This window comes from Polyodon spathula, chromosome 15, assembly GCF_017654505.1.
Source record: "Polyodon spathula isolate WHYD16114869_AA chromosome 15, ASM1765450v1, whole genome shotgun sequence".
Lineage (NCBI taxonomy): Eukaryota > Metazoa > Chordata > Actinopteri > Acipenseriformes > Polyodontidae > Polyodon > Polyodon spathula.
In genome coordinates, this window is record NC_054548.1 from 34,845,031 (window position 1) to 34,864,736 (window position 19,706).

Here is a 19,706-nt window from a genome sequence, read left to right on the forward strand (position 1 = left end):
ACAGATACTACATTGCATGTCCCTCTCGAGGGCCATGGTGGCATGTGGAACACCCAAGCACCACACGCAGAGGGTATGATTGTTCTCCTGCAGGATGTTGGCATTGCAGGCCTTACGGGGACATGACTTTCCAGACTTTCCCGACATGGGCCTGGCCTTGTGCATTAGCACTGAGGCACTGCTCACTCTGCGCTGAAGCACTAGTAAGTGCCAATGTAGTGTGTACACTCACTAGCATTGCAGCAAGGGTACCGTGGCCACCTTGTGCATCACGTACCGTGCAGTACCGTATGAGCACTACTGTAGTATCAGTGGTAGAGGTACTAGCATGTGTGCACTACGTGCACTGTGCATACCAAGCACTGCGCACACTGAGTACTGAGGGCACTAAGTGCACCGCGTACCGTCCTGCGCTATTGTGCACTACTGCTGAGGCGCTGGGCTAGGGTACCGCTTACACTAAGCACCTGTGCCCGAGATAAAAATATCACAGGCTATACGTGCGCCGCGGTACTGCAGCACTGGGGACGCTGCTACACAATGTGCCTACCCTAACTGCGTGGTCAACGCACACATCTGGTCAGCGCATAGCATGTACCGGTGGGGACACATGGCTCAAGCCGCGGTGGGCGAGTTTAAACAGACAGTAAAACACAGAGACAGATAGTGAAAGGAGATAGAGGACTCTGCTTGTTTACAAGGCCCGACTCACTGAGGTAGGCGGGCCTGTGCGGCTGGCAGAGTCTACTCGACAGCGGGGATGCGGCAAAGCCTAGCCCCAAGGAGGACACGTGTACTCTCTGGAAGAATATACAATCATTCGCGGATGACTGCACAGGCAGTCGCTCACATATGACAGACAGATATAAAGAGCGGCCTACCTCGCAAGCAGGGAGGCCGCTGAAAGACAGAAAGGCAAAAAAGGTCTCTATCTTTTTTAAGTTATTGATTCCATGAAAGCAGCAAGCCGGCTTTAGCACGAATACAAGAGAAATACAACCGACTCGAATCGACTCCAGAAGCTTTTTTCTACCAATATGGTCAGCTCAACACAGAGGTCTTACTGTACCGTCTTGAAAGGGAAAAAGAGGAGGGGCTTCTTGTGAGTGACGGTTTTATCATTCCAGGAAGGGGCCTGTCGGCATCTCTGGTATAGAGAGCTCAGCAATACCTACCCGAAGGACAGGAATATCCAATACCAAATGTCGTGGTGGTCGTCTTCGAATTTAAAGGAAACCGTGAGTTTCACTGGTAAACCTCGAGACTTGACATTCATGAACGGAGTTCGCTTTTCCGGGCAAGGCAAGTTTGCGTAGCACAGTGCAGTGAGTGCATGATTACGATGTGACTTGCGTAAATTTCGTAAACCACACTGAACTAATGAAGAAGTTGGAGTCTCATATGGTTTCTGTTGCAAAGAAAGTTGGCGTGTCAACATCGTAGGTGCCGTGCCTTGTGATAAGATGTGACTTCATTGTTTTTCATTTTATGTAGAAATAATAATAATAATAATAATAATAATAATAATAATAATAATAATAAATAATAATAAAAAACAGTGATTAATTTTGTTTAGGAGTATTAAAAAAATAAAAATAAAACATTGACTCATATTTTAAATGATGTAGATGATTTAGTAAAAAAAAAGGGGGACTAAGGACTATCATCAATATCTATAGTCCACGATTTCATCTTGGCCAACCGTGCGGCGAATACAAGATCACTTTGGGACTGCAGCATTGTCTCTTCGGGGACGAAGAGAACTGAGGAGCGGGGGAGCTGTGTAGTGATCTGGGCTATTTGTGTTATGTGTTATATGGTTTGTGTCGCAATTCCGTGTTTTGTCAATGTCCTGAGTGCCTGTGCATGTGAACGAGTGCATCGGTGGGGTGGGCGGGAAGCGTGATCGAGTGGTGGACCCAGTGTGCTTGTGAATGTTGTCCAATAACGTGTCTTGTTCAGTTATGTGGGCTGTGTTGTGGTGTGCTGACCTTCTTACTAAAACATGAATGAGATCTTGCTGAGGTCACCTGCCTCCCTTTTGTTTACCTTGGAACGCTACAATATCGTTGTAGGATTAAGACAACACTTTTCAGAGAAATTAAACCACAGTATGCACAAATGTATTACCACCTTTATTTCAGGGAAATTATTCTTTGAAATGGCTTAGTAGCCTTATTATAATCTTTTAGTATTTGGTCTATTTGTGATTGTAATTAGACATAAGCACTCTGGTTGGACTGTTAGCTGGTGAGTAAGATCTGACTGGGTGTACCGGGTCCATGGAATGGTCCAGGACCGAGTATAAAACTAGATATGTAACAAAGAATAAGACAGAGAAAATTTAACAGTACATAAGAAATGTACAGCATATTGGTTGAGCCAGTAAACTATGGTTCAGAGAAATAATCAGCAAATCTATGACAAGTATTCTGTAATATGTGAAATATGCATTCCCCTTTTGCAAGACAATTTCTGTCAGTGGGCCTTTCTGGAGAGCTGACTGCACTGTACTTTTGGTTTGTTAACGCATAACGCTTACACTTACTCACCAGTACCATTTGGCCATTATAAATTGCGCAGTAGGGCCACACAAAAAACTAAACAAAACAATAAATAAATAAAAGCACAAAAAAATAAAAAAATTAAACGTTGCTCAATTAAATTGGTCCTTAGCTGTCCATCCACATAAAGACACAAAGTCCCACTAATCTGGAGTGAGTCTGACCCCTAATCATATGCCAATGCAATTTAACAGAAAGGCCTATCACAAATCTCACTTGTATTTTTTTCAGTTCTCATTGACACGTATGTGAGTTCCATATGAAAATCCTCTGTATTCTATAACACGAATACGGTATAGCTGTGTGTTCGAAAATGATATTGCCCTACATGCCTGGGGCATGTACAAATATAAATGCTTACATGCCCAAGTCGGGCACCTACAAATTTTCAATGCCCTAAAACAAATGCAAGTGATTACTTTATTACCAATTTAAACTTCCGTATTTGCTCCCACATCACTTTTTTTTTTTTTTTTTTACCTACATCACTTCCAGTCAGCATCTCATGTGTTCTAGTATTGCATCCCTGTGCACCTGTGCCTACTGCAGTAAATGTGATGCCCAAGTGTTTTGAGTTGCTATTGGTTAATCAATTTTGCTGTCGGAGTGATAACGGATTGTATTTGCAATGGATTACCGAAACTGTTGAAAACGCGTTTAATCAGAGATTCAGCAAATGTTGAGCATTCTTTAAAGTTCATTTTAAAATAATGTTATTTTGTGTCATTGAGTACACCATTGTTATACTATTTTACGCGGTTTTTTTTTTCTCTCTCTCCAACACTTCTTTACGCGATAGTATTGTCGCGATCTGGACTATCTGTGTTATGTTTTATATGATTTTGTGTCGCTGTTCCGTGTTTTGTCGGTGTACTGAGTGCCTGTGCATGTGAACGAGTGCACCTGTGTGGTGGGGTGGCGCGTGATCGAGTCATGGTTCCAATGTGCTTGTGAATATTGTCCAATAACGTGTCTTGTTATGTCTAAATGTTACATGTTTTCGTGGGGTTTGGGGGTATAAAGGGCAGCTTGTAATGTTTTGTTGTGTGCTGACCTTATTAATAAAATTTGAATGAGATATTGCTGCGGTGGTCTGCCTCTCTTTTGTTTACCCCGGAACACAGTGAACCGGATATATGCAGTGCTTAATTTGTAAGGAAGTGTCGGGGCGGAAACAATGACAGTAATACCGTCCGAACGGCACATTCAAAATCATAATACGTTTATTTGAAAGACTGTTGTACGTACTAATGTTAGATGTTTACATTCTCGTATTCTACATCATATACAAATTAGTAGTACGTGCAAAAAAATAATTAAAGGCAACCGCATGACAAATAATAAATACATTAAAAAAGCTTGTATACATGTTTTGTTTTGCTTTTCCATTTTAATTGTTTAAAAAACATTCAGAGTACTTCAAGACCTTGAATAAAAATAAGTATGCACCCCAACACGAACATTGGTTTGACACACGGTCTGCACTTATCAGCGATGTGTATGCAGAAGCCGCTGGTAGATTATAAAATAGTGTGTACTAATCATTTAATAAAACCAATTAGTGTAAGAAGTTGCTTGCATCGTTCATGCCGTTTTTTTTCAAAGCTAAAAAAACGACAATGGAGTTGCAGCCAGTGTCATCTTACTTAAAGGCACTCAAGCTGAAATCGTAGTAATTTAAAGGTAGATACAAACGTGGCGCGTGTAATGAATGAGCCGGGCAGGGATTTCCCTTTAGCGAAACTGTAGAATGTCTGCCTTTAGGGCCGAGGATGAGAGATTCAAAACCGCTGAGAAAATAAAAATATAATAAATAAATAAGAAGCATTACAAATGGCGCCCAACTAGTGGTACGACTCACACGGGATGTGTATCTCATTGCTGAGTTCAGATATATGTTGCTCTACGCTCGAGGACGAGCTCTCTAAGCAGGGAGATGGGCACATGTGTGCATAAAGACACGACCTTTAGCGAAACTGTCTGCCCCGAGGGTCAGAGGTGCCAATCCAGACCGCGGGGAAAATAAAAATACAATAAATAAAAGGAATTACACGCGCACGGAAGAAGCTTCAGACTTTATATAGCTGTGCTGAGAATTTAAAAAGAAAACATTTTAAGAGATTTTTAGCTAGAGGTACCGGGAATATGACTCTGCACGTCCACGTGCACCAGGTGCTGTGCCCCGGCACAAATTAAGCACTGGATGTATACTTATTTGATGGGAAAAGGCGACTATGAGGATGTAGCAGTGGAACATTTGATATTTGAGAGTGCTGGCACTAGACACACTGCTGACATGCAGCCCAGAAGTCCTCTATCCGTGTGGAATCACCAGCAGCAGAAAAATGTTTTTCAGTTTCACACTTGGGTGTGTCAAATTTTGGTTGGGAATGTAAAATTAAGAGCTACAAGCCCGACTGGGCATGCTAAGATTTTGACGATTTTCTACCTGTGGTGCATACTGTACAACTGTTGGCAAATGTTGAATACATCTTTATTTATGAGTGGTTAAGTTATACTTTGCAGTAAATTCAAGGATCCAGTACAATAATGAGAAAATTGTTGTCAAAAACCAAAACAAAAAAACCCCCCCAAAAAACCAAAAAAAAAACCAAAAAACTTATCTAATGATGAAACAAACTATTTCAAAATTAATAGGGCCTAAAGTTATTGCTCCTACAACAACCGCCACTGAAATCCCGTCTATGATGATCATTACGTAACATACTCTTATGAACCCTATCTCATTTTTCTGAGGTTGCTACAGTTGATAGCACAAGCTCGCCGCTAATGGAGGGTGGCAGCAGTGCGCTATCCCATGATGCCCCGCGCTCTCTGCCATACCGCCGTGTGTCTACAGCTGAAAGCTATTGGGAGCGGACATGTTAGACCTGCCTGGCCGGGGATAAACATTGCACATACGGGGGTGAAAGGGAAAAATCACCGAGACCGGAAACCATGGATGCTGTTAACGCTTTCAATCAGGAGGTGAGCTGAAATTTTGGACCGACTTTTCATCTAAAACAGGCCTGATATTGAGGCTCTGGTTACCATCACGTGAGCGCGCGAGTGCCTCTTCCTGCAGTGAGCATGGAGGCCGCAGGATGGACTCTTTCCCAGGCCGCAGTAACAAAACACACAATTGTTTAGGGGGCTGAGTTCTTCTAGGGGTGTATATGTGGAAATCGGGATCAACATAGTTTATTTTAGTTCTTGTCTGGTTCACCAGGTTTTGTGTTGTGAATGAATGTCTTACAAGTCAAACGGGATGCGTAAATGAATGGGGCTGCTGTAGAGTAGGTGGTGGAGTACTATGATCAGCACGATGTGGTCCTGTCATAACTGTCATATATGGTGTTGTTTCTAGTATTGTACATTGTGTTTTAGTTTATTTTAAACGATCACTGGCATCTGTTAATGGTTCTTTATTTGTATGATGAACGCAGCATCATGGAGTGAGTTGGGGTCTACCAGGAGGACGTTTTGATAGTTCTATCACTAAATCTATGTCAGTTGTTATACTATTTACTTAAATATCATGTAGTCCGAATGCTTTACTAAAAGTGGACAGTATGAAGGTTTTTTTGATTAAACTAGCCGCTGGCCTGCCATTTTAAGATTAGCAGAGGATTGGTATCCACAGGAGCACCTAGTGCATTTGTTGTTGTTATATTGCAGGATAGGCCCGACCTTTCTTTGAGGAATCCCCACGCAAACCTATTGAATAATCCCCCTTCATCAAAACTAGAGAGAATCCAGTTTTAGATATCTTAACATAAGGACTGGTTTCACATATCAAGATTATCATTACCTAATGTTAATTTAGGTAAGGAGGTCCAAGATTAGAACTAACATGGTCTGTGAAACCGCTGTCCTTACAAAGGTACCACCAAATGTTCCTGTCAGGATGCTGCACTCTGATCAGTTATCATATTTTTGTTAATAAAACAATTAATAATCCTCTCCCAACACTGAAATCTTAAAACTAAGGTCAGTATTCTATACTGCAGCCACATCTAAAGTAGCTCATGTTTGGCAGTGAATAATTGTTTTTGTTACTTTAAAAAAAAAAAAAAAAAAAAAAAAAAAAGTGACTGGAGGTGCTGACTTCCTCCGTTGTCCTGACAGGAACATTTTGTGGTAACTTTGTAGGCACTGCCTGTGAAAACAGCCGTTAAGGGTCTACAAATCAAGTCATGTTTGCATGTTTATTGTTGTTTTTTTTTCATTACTACCTGATTTCATCTTAATTTTTATTTTGTGTTGTATTTAACAGCAGTTAGAAACAAACTTACGACATTTCTTTAAAACAAATTGTCATACTAGCTAGCTAAGATTGTGTAAGATCCCTGTAGCATCTGTACCCCATTTACTGTAGAAATGGAGGAATCGATAACTGTTACTTTGGTTTTAAAGTTCAAATTAGGTTGGGGAAAGTTGATCAGTTTTGTTTACCCAAGTCCTCAACAAAGCCTACATCTCAAAACGTTACAGTATTTGTGGTAAACATTTTAAAGTAAATATTTTATATGTATACTTGTTGAACCTACATTAGAAAGACAAAAGCTTTCATCACAGAAATGGCAACAGGTGTGGGCCTCTCAGTCATTCCTATTTTCTGTCATCCTTTACAGCGGGCACTGGTCTCCACAGAGTGGGCAGCAGCGCTTGGGGAGGGAAACATGACTGAGCTATATAGTTTAACTGACGGATTTGAGCCTTTGCTAGCATTTCTGTATCTGCTGTATACCTTTTATTACGTTTTTAGTCCGTAGCCTTGTACATAGACTACAAACGTTTTCAGGCATGAAACTTTCAAATCGAGAATCTAGATAACTCTCACTTTTCTTTTGAAACAAAAATTGTGCAAATGTTTGTTTTGGCAAGTGCTGCGGTTTCTGATGATGCTTGAGTGAATTGGCAATGAGATTATTATTAGTGCTGGGACAAATATCAGAATATTCAAACTAATTTTTTTTTTTTTTTTTTTTTTTTTTACATGTATTTGGATACAAAAATCAGATGTTCGTATTCACTACAAATGACAAAAATACCTTGCACTTATTTATTGTCTCACCAGAATTTGTGCTACAGTTTCAAAAATGGTAAATGAAAAAGAGCATAGTGATCTCTATGGAAAGCCATCTGGGACAAAAACATGTTCTGCTGCTTTAGAGGGAGTCAGAATCTAATGGGAGAGAAAAAAGGCAAGCACGTAATTCTGAAATGCCTTGCTTAAACAGTACCCAACTTCCTGAAAATGTTGTGTAGTGATTTTTATGTAGATTGTATATATTATTTTTGTTGCAACTTTCTCTTATGTGGAATGTAATAAACGAGAACCAGAATGGTGTTTTTTCACCTTCACTTTACAATGCCATTTCCACGTAAAATAAAATAAAATGCAGTGTCAACTTTATGTACTATTTATTTCGGAAATAAATGAAACAGCGTATAACTTGAACTGCTGTTTGACATCCTTTGTTTTGTAGTTCATTTGCTTGGGTAAAGTAAGCCCTACACAACATATTCATTACTCCTGGAATATTTATATATTTTTCATACATATTGTAAGGTTTTGCTGTAAAACAAAAAGGCAGACACACACACACACACACGCCACGCCCCCCCCCCCCCCCCCCCCCCCCCCCCCCCCCCCCCAGGCTTTCTAAGTCTTCTCTGCTGCTCTCTCTGCCTGCATTCAGAGCAATATAATGGCTTTTCATTACTTTTTGAAAAACGAACCAATATCCAAAAGAATATTTAAATTATGAGCAAATATATTTGTCCTAGCACTAATTGTTATGCAGTTGTTTCCTTGATCAAAAAAAGTAGTTTTTAGCTATCCAGAAGTCATAGCAAAATTATCAGAAAACAGCCATTTGAACAGTCTAAAGTGCATAAATCTCAAATTGGACTGTTACGTTTCTTACAAATTAATTTAGCCTTTCTGTGGTCAATGTTGGAAATTAGGCTGCAGGGTAGCAGAATATTCAAAATACTCAGCAAACAAACCTCCAAACCTTCAGGAAATTAAGGGGGGGGGGAGGCGTAATATTTCTAATTCACTTTGAATCTGATAAGAGAATCAATTGGGGGTGCAAAAAATAACTAACTGAAAAGCACTGTAGTTTAATAATTTTTAAACTTGTTTACAATTATAACAAATAATTTTGACTTAGGACTTACTACACTTGTATATTTAGTTTCAATATATATATATAGGCTACACATTACTCTGAATGCTAACAACCGTTATCTCTTGTATAAAAAAAAAAACAGTATCAGGAAATCTAAATATGATGTCAAACAAAATGCGGATAACATTTATAAGGGGAAGGGTACACATGGGAGTCTAAATATTCACTCTCATGCAGAAAATAAACAGATTAACATTGTGGGAATTATATATTTAAAATATTATTTATCATTGAGCAATTAAACATTATTGATGGATCAGTTTTACAGAATACAGTAAAGTGTAGCACATTTAAGTAAATGTATACACCCATATATACACACACACACACACACACACACACACTGTGTTTGTCGTGAGAAGGCAGTGTAAGATCAATTTATGCCCGTGCCAAAATTACTTTGAGGACCACTGCTCTAAACGGACCCAGTGTGAACAGACCCTAAGTATATGGCAAATGTTTAAAAAAAACAAACAAAAAAAAAAACCACTCCCACACAATGTTACATAACTCCAAAAACTAATCTTTCTGTCTATGAAGATAAACAGCTCTCAACTGTTGTCAACAAGCATAATTCCCTGTACCTCATGTTATCTTATTTATTTAAATGCAACCAGGGCTCGTGAAATTTTGGTACTGGTACTTGCCCTTTGGGCAGTCCATTGTCGACATTTGGTTGTCCAAAAAAATGTGAAGTTGCTCATAATTGACCTATGGACTGTGATTTGTACAAAGTACACTGTACTCAGTATAGGTACAGTAGTATCGCAGGGTTCATATAAGTTTTTCAGATTTCCATTTGTTTTTCCCAGACTTATGTTTTAGTTTCTACTAGTTTTTTGCTAGTTATCTACATAGGCAGGCAGCCGCAGAGCATTGCAGCTTTTTGCTCAAGAGCAGAGGTGCGTATCTAACACTGGAGGTGCATATCTAGCAAGAGACAGTGCAGGTATGCAAAAGAGAAATAAGATACAATCTAAGAAATGTCCAATATTTGAGAACTACGTTGCATTATTTAAAAAAAAGAATATACTAAGTTGTATACTGCAAGTATACTTGTGCCAAAATAGGATAGACTAATGGTACCAATAGTATAGTAAAACCAGACAATTCTGGCAATTCTTGCGGTATGTTACTTTTTTGTAAGGGATGATATTGGATTCTGATTCAAACTTCTTTATACCCTCAGTTAAATGTTGAACATTATGGGTGGTGAAAAGTAACAAAAATGAGCTAACAAATGTGCACACATTTATTAAAATGTGCAAGTGTCATATATTAAGCATATAAGTCAAATACTAAATACAGTACACACTCGCTATAACAACCCGGTTTGGGTCCAAAGCCTTTTGTTTGATATAGTAAAATGACAATCCAAAACTAACAATATAAGTTACTGGAGTAAGTTAAGGAAGTCACATTGGATAAAGGCATTAGCTAAATTATTAATAATATTAGTACTGTTTTATTCTTTGAATTTCTTTATTACAGTATTTGTCACTATTCTGTCACCCCGTGAGCGTCGTCATTGCTCAAGGTTGACAGGCACATTTATTTGCTGTGTGGCAATTAAAAAGGGGTGTGTGAAATTACAACAGAGAAGCATACACAAATAAAGTTAAATAAGACACCTGCTAGACTAACATACATACATTTCTACATTGAAGCTAGCATACATACAAATGAACGTCATGTGGAGAAGTAACGTTAACATAACGCGCACATAGCTAGATAGATGGCGTGTATAAAGAGGCTGCGTTAACCTATCAAACTTAACGTTACACAGAATTACGTTACATATACACGATTTAACTAATAATTTACCAGAGGTAGAAAACTAATTACATGACTGAGTACAAATGAGTGTGCTAGTTAGTTAGCTGACAAGAATGTAACATTAGCTTTTAAGACTTTTTTTTGCTGCTGAAAGATGGCTTGTTTTCAGATTGTCAAAATAGCAACAATGTACCTTGTACCAGAACAGTCATTACTAGCACTAATAATAGCAATGAGATTGTGAATAAAAGTAGAATTACAAGTACAGTACCTATTTGTGGCATGCTGCATGTAGCCATTTTATGGCTATATCCTATTAGTTGAAGAACATAGTAAACCCCCCCCCCCCGTTGTTAATTGAAATCTTGGTTCCTTATTTAAAAAAAAAAAAAAATAATCAGTTGCTTTGTCGTGTCGGTTGCATAGACCTGTACGAGCCAAAATCATCAACATGATTTTTTTTAAATTTTTTTTTAAATCAGTATTTAATAGTATAATTAAGGCCATATAGCGAGGATGTAAATACTGTATCTACACTCGGCTGACAGTTTGGACCCGAGACTATTCGGTACAATAAGTTACAAGCAAGCACCATACATTTAATATAAAATTACCGGTACGTTTTATTAATCACATTAAAGGAATGAAAAAAAGCAATGTCAACATGCTATGTGCTAAATCTGAGATTTTTTTTTTTTTTTTCCCTGGGTTGGGAAATAACATTAACGATTTAATAAAGGTAACACAATGTGAATCTTGGTTAGCATACATACATAGTTTTAGGTCTTTAACATCCTGTAATCAAGCAAACTACAAAATGATATTGCAAAAGCCTACCGGAAGCATAATAGTAGTTGATAGAGGAGAAAAGCGTTTATGGCTCGAGGCAGAAAATATTTTTGTTTTGAATGGAGTACTTTTAATGACTTTAATACATACTGTAACTTGTTCTACATGTCAGTGCAACTGAATGATACACTTGCGAAGTATGTTTGTGGTTCTGGTTAAGAAAACAAAATGAATGTATTATTGTACAACTGGAAGTTTAACCCTTTTAAGGTCTGGGATTGTGTTAACACGATCATACTAAAGTGGGCTTCTAGGACTGTGATCGTGTAAACATGATAAAACATTTTTAAAAAGCACTTTGTTTTTTAGACTTGCAGGGCCATCATACTTTGCAGTACAGGCTTGAAACACACCCTGATGTTTTTTTTTTTTTTTTTGTGACCTGACTGAGAGGGGCATGTGGTGTCTAAAGGGCGGAGACTGTTTACAGCAGCCAGGAAGAAACAAAACATCACAGAAACTTGTTTAGAGCTAACAAAAAAAGGGGAAACACTATAAGTCTGATGTATTTGACTTATTGTTATATTAGAACATTTATTTTAATATATGTTTTTACAACTTTTACATTTAAAAAACATTGGCTGTAAGCATATACTGTTTCATGAACTAAATGTATCAGGTAGGTTTTTTTTTTTTTCATTCTTACTGATAATTAAATGAGTAACTTTTTATTTGTAAATATTTATTTTTAGAAAAGTAGTGTCCATTATTGCTTATAAAGACCCTGAGAATAAACATGTATTATGTCACTGCAGTCACTCAGGTGAAACAATGTCTTGTGATTTGCCCAAACATCAGTATTTTTCAACAAAACTTTCAGGAAGTATTGTAAGGTCCCTCTGGTAATAGAATAACACATTTTTTTGCATGTATCTCAATGTCTCATGTGTTTTATTGGAAGAGAGTCAACTACAGCCAAAAAACACCTGGTCCTGGGGGAGCATCCCACTGAAAAATGCTTGGTCCTGAAAGGGTTAATGCAACACTAAGATGTTTTATTTACTGGTTATTAGATGGTGCACTGTTTTGTTGTTTTGTTTTTTGCTTGTTTAAGTGATGCAAGTAGCACTGTTTTAATACTTTTCTTTAAAATTGTAATTAATACAACAAATGTGTAAAAAGCAATGCAGCTGGAACTGTATTGTCAAGTGTGGTTTTGGAAAGAAATGTTCAGTAACACGAAGATATGTTTTTGAAGTTTTTGGATGCTTGATAAGCTAAAATAAGTTAATACAGATTTGATGTGGAATATATAACTAGATTGTACTTACTGGTTCTCTGTTCATTATTACTTTTTAAATCCATTCAAGTGCCACTTGCCAGTGGTTTACACTGTTAATACTGGAATTTACAGCAGTAGTGTTATGTCTATTTTGTTGTATTTGACATTGTACTTAAATTGACTTGAACCAATTATTTTTAAATTTTGAAAAACTGAATAATTTCTATTAGCAGTTTAAGTAAAAATGAAAAACATAAAATTATTAGTGGAATAAAAAATTGCAAACAAGGGTTATTTTCAACTAAACCTATGTATTTTTCTTTCTGTGTTGAATTGGTGTAGGAAGAGAAAGTGTTTTTTTAAATAAGTCAAAGTGGGGGAGAGACTTTTAAATCCAGTTGCGACCTATAAAACAATTTTTACAGTAATTCTATAGGATGATGCAATACCTTTGGCAGTAGTGTACTTGGCAATACTTTGTTTAGTACAATTTGAAGTGTATAAGGCTGAGGCGATTTATTGATGCGTTCTGTCGTTTGACAGCTGTTGATAGTCCAGCTTGTGCATCGTTTTTGTGTAAGTGGTTTAAGCAAAGGAAAGTTTTTATTTTTTATAAAATTTGGATTCTACAATTTTATTTTTTTTGCATTAAGTGCAGAGCTTCTCTGCTCCCCTCAGGTCTGACTCGCTGAATCTGCATGCGATTGAGCTCACCTTCACCCCCCTGCCCCGCCCCCTTTGATTGTTTACTGATGGGATAGGATCTGTGCAGTCTTCAAAATAACAGAGCAAGTTAAGAGCATTGTGTTAGAATTAAATGCTGTATTGACCAAGCTACAAATACAACATGCCTTCCAATGTTTGCCAGTTATTTTCTAAAGTTAGATGGTGAGAAAGTAAAGAAAAAACAAAGTAATATTTGGGATACTCTGGTAACACAACTAATCTGCGTGACCATTTAATGAGATGGCACCCTACAAAACTTCAAACAAAATCTGCATTTATTCATCTGAACTACCCTGGAGTAAAAATGAAGAAAAACAGCCAGAAGTCTTTGGTTCAGAAGTATTATGCATCCCGGCACAGTCAGTCCCTGGTGAATCAGGTATTCAGTGCCAGTCATCGCTTAAATTAAAACAAAATGTGGATACTAATATGTTCCTTAACACAATTCAAATGTAAGCAATGGACAACACTCTTGTCACTAAACTGCTGTGGACAGTGATAACTTCTTTACATTTTTTTTTTTCCTCTTGATTTGTTGTTACTCTTGACTTGTTACGGATTTTGCTTTGACCCCCAACTGGTACAAATAAATAAGGTAAAAAAAAAAATAGTGTAGTATGTAATTATTATATGCATAAACAGATGTAATCAATTCAATATGCATAGTAGTTTTTAAAGCGTTACTAGCAATGTCACACCGTAAGCTACATGTATTACTGCAATTTATTTTATTTATTTATTTAGTTTACCCTTTCATAATGTCGATAAATCAATGCATCTGCTTTTTTTTTTTTTTTTTTTTTTTTAGACTGTTGTGTTGATAGTGAAAAATTAGGCATCGCAAATTAGGCATTGCAAGCACATATTCCATACATAAGTGTTTCCATGTAGAATCAAACAAAATTTAAAAACAACACAGTAAAGCCAGTTACTCAAACCCCTTTGATCCGAATTGCCTTATTCACTGCACTGCGTGTCCCTGACAAATTCAAAATGGTACTAACTCCAGCTGAAAGTTAGTCAACGGTTGGAAAAGCATGAATGTGCTGTAAAACCTGCTAAAGAGTATGGTGTGGGAAAGTGGGTAAAGCTGCAGAAACACTTGGGGGACGTGGTTCTTAATGTCAGCCACTCCTCTCGCTACCCTACTAGCTACAGCGGTGGCAGTAGGGGGGGAGGTCATGCCAGCATAATCAGTAAACCACAGCTTTGATGTGTTTCTCATTGGATTTGCAAGTACTCTAAATTGGAAGTGCTAGAGTACTCTTTTCATTTGAAATTCAGCCCCTAGTTTGAAGAAAAAAAGTAGGTCTAATACTGTAATGGAGGTTGTGAAGTCCAGAGGGCAAACTATATAGAGCTGTTCAGTGTTAACTGGTGTGTGTGTGTATATGTCTGTGTGTGCCATTTTTGTTTTATCTGTTTTATATTGCGTGCCCCAGTTGCTCTGCAGAGGAGGCATCAGTGTAAGCTCTGCAACATACTCGAGGCATGAGGTTTGCAGTTGTCTGCGTCCTCAGAACACGTGTCTGGCCATCTGACACGGGCACCCCCACTGCGGATTATTATCAAGGATGGAAAATAAGACTCCTGTTGCATAGCAGTTCATTCCTTTCCTGGTTTTACTATGAGTTTAATAAGACACACCTGTGCTTGTTACCAATACGCTGTGGCTGATCGAAAAAAAAAAAACTGCTATGTTTATTTATTTATTAAACTGCTATATATATGTGCTATATTTATTTTCATAACTAGAATAAATAAGTCAGGCTAAAACATTTTATTGCAGAAAATGCATATTTTATAACATTTTATACCAGATAATGATCAGTAAACTACTTACAGTAAATTGTCATTACAGAGAGATGAAAAAGAGAAAACATGCAGTAAGAAAACTAAACTGTTAGGCAACATGCAATACGAACAGTGAATGAACAGAGAGGCAACATGCAAAATTTCTGATTTAAATTCCAAAAACTAACAAAATGTATATCATGCAAACACACTTTTTGGAAAACCTATTGAAATAGCATACTGCACATGTGCACGCTTTGACGCTTTTCTCCTGCACGTGGTTTTAGAAAACAGAAAATAATAATCTGTAGTCATGCATACATCCATTTGTCTAGTTAGATAAAGTAATACATTTGATAAAGTCTGTATGTATTTGTTAATAGCCCATAGTGAAGCAGCAAATGTTTTTCAGTTTTAAAATGATGTGATCATTTTAAATAATGTCTGCAAAAGAAACTGGTAATATAGAACAGGATGAGCTGTTGGAAAGGCTGATTACACATTGTGGGGAATCTGAATAGAGGTATAGTATAGCAAACTTTGAATTTAAGACATGACATTTCAATAAAGAACTAGTTAATGGATTGGTCTCTGTTCTATCGCAGAAATGTCCGGTCTGTTCAAATTGTACTTTGGGCTACAAGGCGTTTTCCGGAAACTTCGATCCATGTATACAGTTGAATTCTAATTAGATTTTCTATTATTAATCGCGTAAACACAGAAAAGTGGCGTTTTAAGAAAATTAGTTTTCTGATTCAGTTTTCCGAAAACATTCGTTTTCGGAAAACGCTTTGTCATGTAAACGTACCGAGTGAGGCAACATTCAATAAGAACAATGAGGTAACATGCAAAATGGTGAAACTGAACAACAAGCACCCTGTTCATGTATGGAGACCTACTTTTTTTTTTAGTTAACAAGAAGAATCACTTTCAGGGGAGTGCCAAATCTGAAAATCCTCCTGTAACAGCTCTTCGTCAAGGAGGTCCTCCTCCTCAGTCAGGGCCCTCCTCATCTTCAGTGACTGAACCAGATGTTTACACACACACACAGTTAAAGTAAACTAATAATACAGTACAGTACATGGCTAAATAATAATGACTACCTCTAAGTAATGTCTCTGTTCTTTACACACACATAGTAAATTAACAATAAATGACTACACTTAATGTCTAATAATAATGTCTTGTTCTTTAAATAGGCTACATACACAAAGTAAAAATAAAAACTAAACCAATAATTAAAAAAAAACAAAATAATTATTGCTCATTCTTTTACACATCGAATAAAAAATTATGCTAAAAAAAGTAAATGCATAGCTAAATAATGACTACAGATAAATAATTAATCGACTAGAAAAAGTAAACAAAAATTAGCTAATACACAGATGTACACAAACCTAGCTTTTTTGACATCGCATGCAAGAGACCTATTTAGTTTTGCCTGCTCTCCTGAGGAGAAATAAGTTCAAAAAATGGAAAAACAAATCTAAAATAAAAACGTATATGTGAAACTAACTATAAGAGGTTTAAAAAAAAAAAAAGAAAAAAGTGATGTTGGTACAGTAGTTACGCTTATCTACAGTCATAAGTTAGTTCTGCCCAGCAAGCATGCAAACACACACACACACACACACACACACACACACACACACACACACAGACAGACATGACACGACACAGTGAAAAAAAAACAAACACTGCAGAAGTACTTGACACAAAAAAACGAATATAAAGTTGAAAAAAAAAAATTGAATTAGCCCAAGTATTTTACCATTTAGATGATGTGTAGATTAGCACTCTTGGAATTGTTATACCGGAGATACACAACTTCGAATCTGCTGTGCACTCAGTCATAGTGGCGCTGGCAATGACACTCGTCTTCATCTTGGAAATATTATATAGTATCTGATATGCAAATTAGTGTAGTCGACTATGCTGTATATTAACTTAAAGCAAATCTTACTCCTGTCACCCCCTGGTATGGGGGTTCTGGTCACCTCGCTATAAAAAAGATATTGCTGCTCTAGAAAGAGTGCAAAGAAGAGCGACCAGAATTATTCCGGGCTTAAAAGGCATGTCATATGCAGACAGGCTAAAAGAATTGAATCTGTTCAGTCTTGAACAAAGAAGACTACGTGGCGACCTAATTCAAGCATTCAAAATTCTAAAAGGTATTGACAGTGTGGACGCAAGGGACTTTTTCAGCCTGAAAAAAGAAACAAGGACCAGGGGTCACAAATGGAGTTTAGAAAAAGGGGCATTCAGAACAGAAAATAGGAGACACTTTTTTACACAGAGAATTGTGAGGGTCTGGAATCAACTCCCCAGTAATGTTGTTGAAGCTGACACCCTGGGATCCTTCAAGAAGCTGCTTGATGAGATTTTGGGATCAATAAGCTACTAACAACCAAACGAGCAAGATGGGCCGAATGGCCTCCTCTCGTTTGTAAACTTTCTTATGTTCTTATGTTCTTATGTTCTTATGTCAAAGTTTTTAGATAGCGCTGTATGACTGGTGCCTTTTATTTAAGCTTGCATGTTATTGGAGAAAGTCTACTGCTATCTGGTGATGTGTGTTGTTAATTGGCTTACTTCGTGATGTGCACATTAGTAAGCATTGGACACAATTGGGAAACTATTGTTTGCAGTTAAGTTTGTTCTTTCTACAATGGACAGGTGGCTAGTTCTAAAACACAGACAAAAAGATTAAAACACAACAGCAGTGACATATAGAGAAGCCAGTTGAATTTTGTTTACGGGTATGTTTACATGTTTGTGGGGGGGTCAAGTACCACAGACAAGAGGAAGGGTGGCATGGTCCAAAAAGTTTGAGAAACGCTGATTTTTTAGATCATTTTGATTATTGTGACCCAATTTTTACCCAGTAATCAATCCCTAAAAAGGTCACAATTGCGCAAACCTAAACCATGGTTGACTTTTTTTTAAACATTTTTTTATAGACTGTCTATCTGAATAAAGAATAGTAAGCCTGTTTTTAGCACAGTGATTTGTAGCTATTATAGGAAAATAATTATTGAAGAAAAATAGCACTATTACAAGGTGGTTGTGTTGGGTGTTCTTGTCTCATACCAAGGTTTGTGTAGCAATGGGTCTGTCCTAATGCATAGAAATGTGAGCATCAGAAAGTCTTGGGCTTGCCAGTAGTTTGTTGGTGACTTCTCATGGAACAATAGTTACATTAAAATGGAATGTCCAAGTATGAGAGATCAGAAAGGTCACCTTCCAAATCAGAGGTTCAGTAAATATATCCAAACGTGCCTTTTTTTTTTTTTTTTTTTTTCTTGTATAGCTTTTCTGCTTGATGGACATGAAGCCCCCGATTTCACGGGCAAAGATGATCGCAATTACAAAGTCAGCAATCAAGGCCATTAAGGTAAGATGAGGGAAAACTAATTATAATGTTGCATCCTCATTATCAGAAAAATAGTATATAGTGAGAAGTCACCCTGCGGGGGGGAATGGTGGTAAAGCAGAGGTCACCCTGCAGGGGGGAATGGTGGTAAAGCAGAGGTCACCCTACGGGGGGTATGGTGGTAAAGCAGAGGTCATTCTGCGGGGGGAATGATGGTAAAGCAGAGTCACCCTGCGGGGGGAATGGTGATAAAGCAGAGTCACCCTGCTGGGGGGAATGGTGGTAAAGCAGATATGTTCCCCAGTTTGGTATTTAGGAGGGCTGCTTGTAAATGTATCAGTTGCTACAGTGATAGCTGGGAGAAACTGGAGTATATTGGATAGCTCTGGTTACCAAAGCTTGTTCAACAATCTTCCTTTAGATGTTGTGTCCATTTGTAACACAGTTATTGTGTGTATAAACAAAATTCAGATATGTAAATAGATGCATGTAAAAAAACAAACAAAAAAAAAAAAAAAACTTGAATGACAGCATATATTAAATAATAGACCAATCAAAAGCAGAATTTGTAGTGACATAATATTTTCAAGTTTTTTTTTTGTTTTAGCCAACAGCTTCTGTTTAAAGGTACAGCAGTCTGTTGCAAACTTACACTACTGGAACAGAGCTGCTGGCATACAGTGTTAAGTGTACTAAAATGTACCTGCCACTATTGCGTATAAGTATGTGAAATTTACCTGCCATAGACCAAATTAAACCGTGTTTGGCGGGTGTTCATTTCGATCCCTGGTGATTTTAGTATTCAGTAGACCAAGACAAGTATTGCCCAAAATAAGACCTGCGACAGAAAAAATTAATTGGCCATGATTTTCTAATTTTTCAGCTCCACTTCATTTTAGCAGGCGATGAAAAGTGTTCAGTTGTCCGATTTTGTCTGAAAAATTTGCAGTGGCATTTGTAACTATGCTATTCTTGATGATCATAACATCTGTCGTGTGTTTTATACCCTTAGCGGGTGTACTGACATATGTGATTCCATTTAATTTATACTTATTCCCCTTTTCTCTCTAGCTTTACAAACATGTTGTCCAAATAGTAGAGAAGTTCATCAAAAAGGTAAGACAATCCAACCCTACTCTGTCTTTAGTTGTATTTTATTATTACATTTAAAGAACTTTTGTTCCTGACTTGTATCCTCCTTT

The 19,706-nt window shown here is 37.3% G+C and overlaps 1 protein-coding gene across 1 annotated transcript in view; it reads left to right on the forward strand.

Annotated features, from left to right (window-relative positions):
- The first annotated feature begins 5,390 nt into the window (after window positions 1-5,390).
- LOC121327804 (SR-related and CTD-associated factor 4-like) overlaps window positions 5,391-19,706 on the forward strand; it is a 32,831-nt gene continuing 18,515 nt past the window's right edge. Inside the window, exons 1-3 of the mRNA XM_041272013.1 lie at window positions 5,391-5,552; window positions 18,442-18,525; window positions 19,576-19,620. Coding sequence (XP_041127947.1) covers window positions 5,523-5,552; window positions 18,442-18,525; window positions 19,576-19,620 — 159 coding nt within the window. The 5' untranslated portion in view covers window positions 5,391-5,522. The remainder of the gene's footprint in view (window positions 5,553-18,441; window positions 18,526-19,575; window positions 19,621-19,706) is intronic.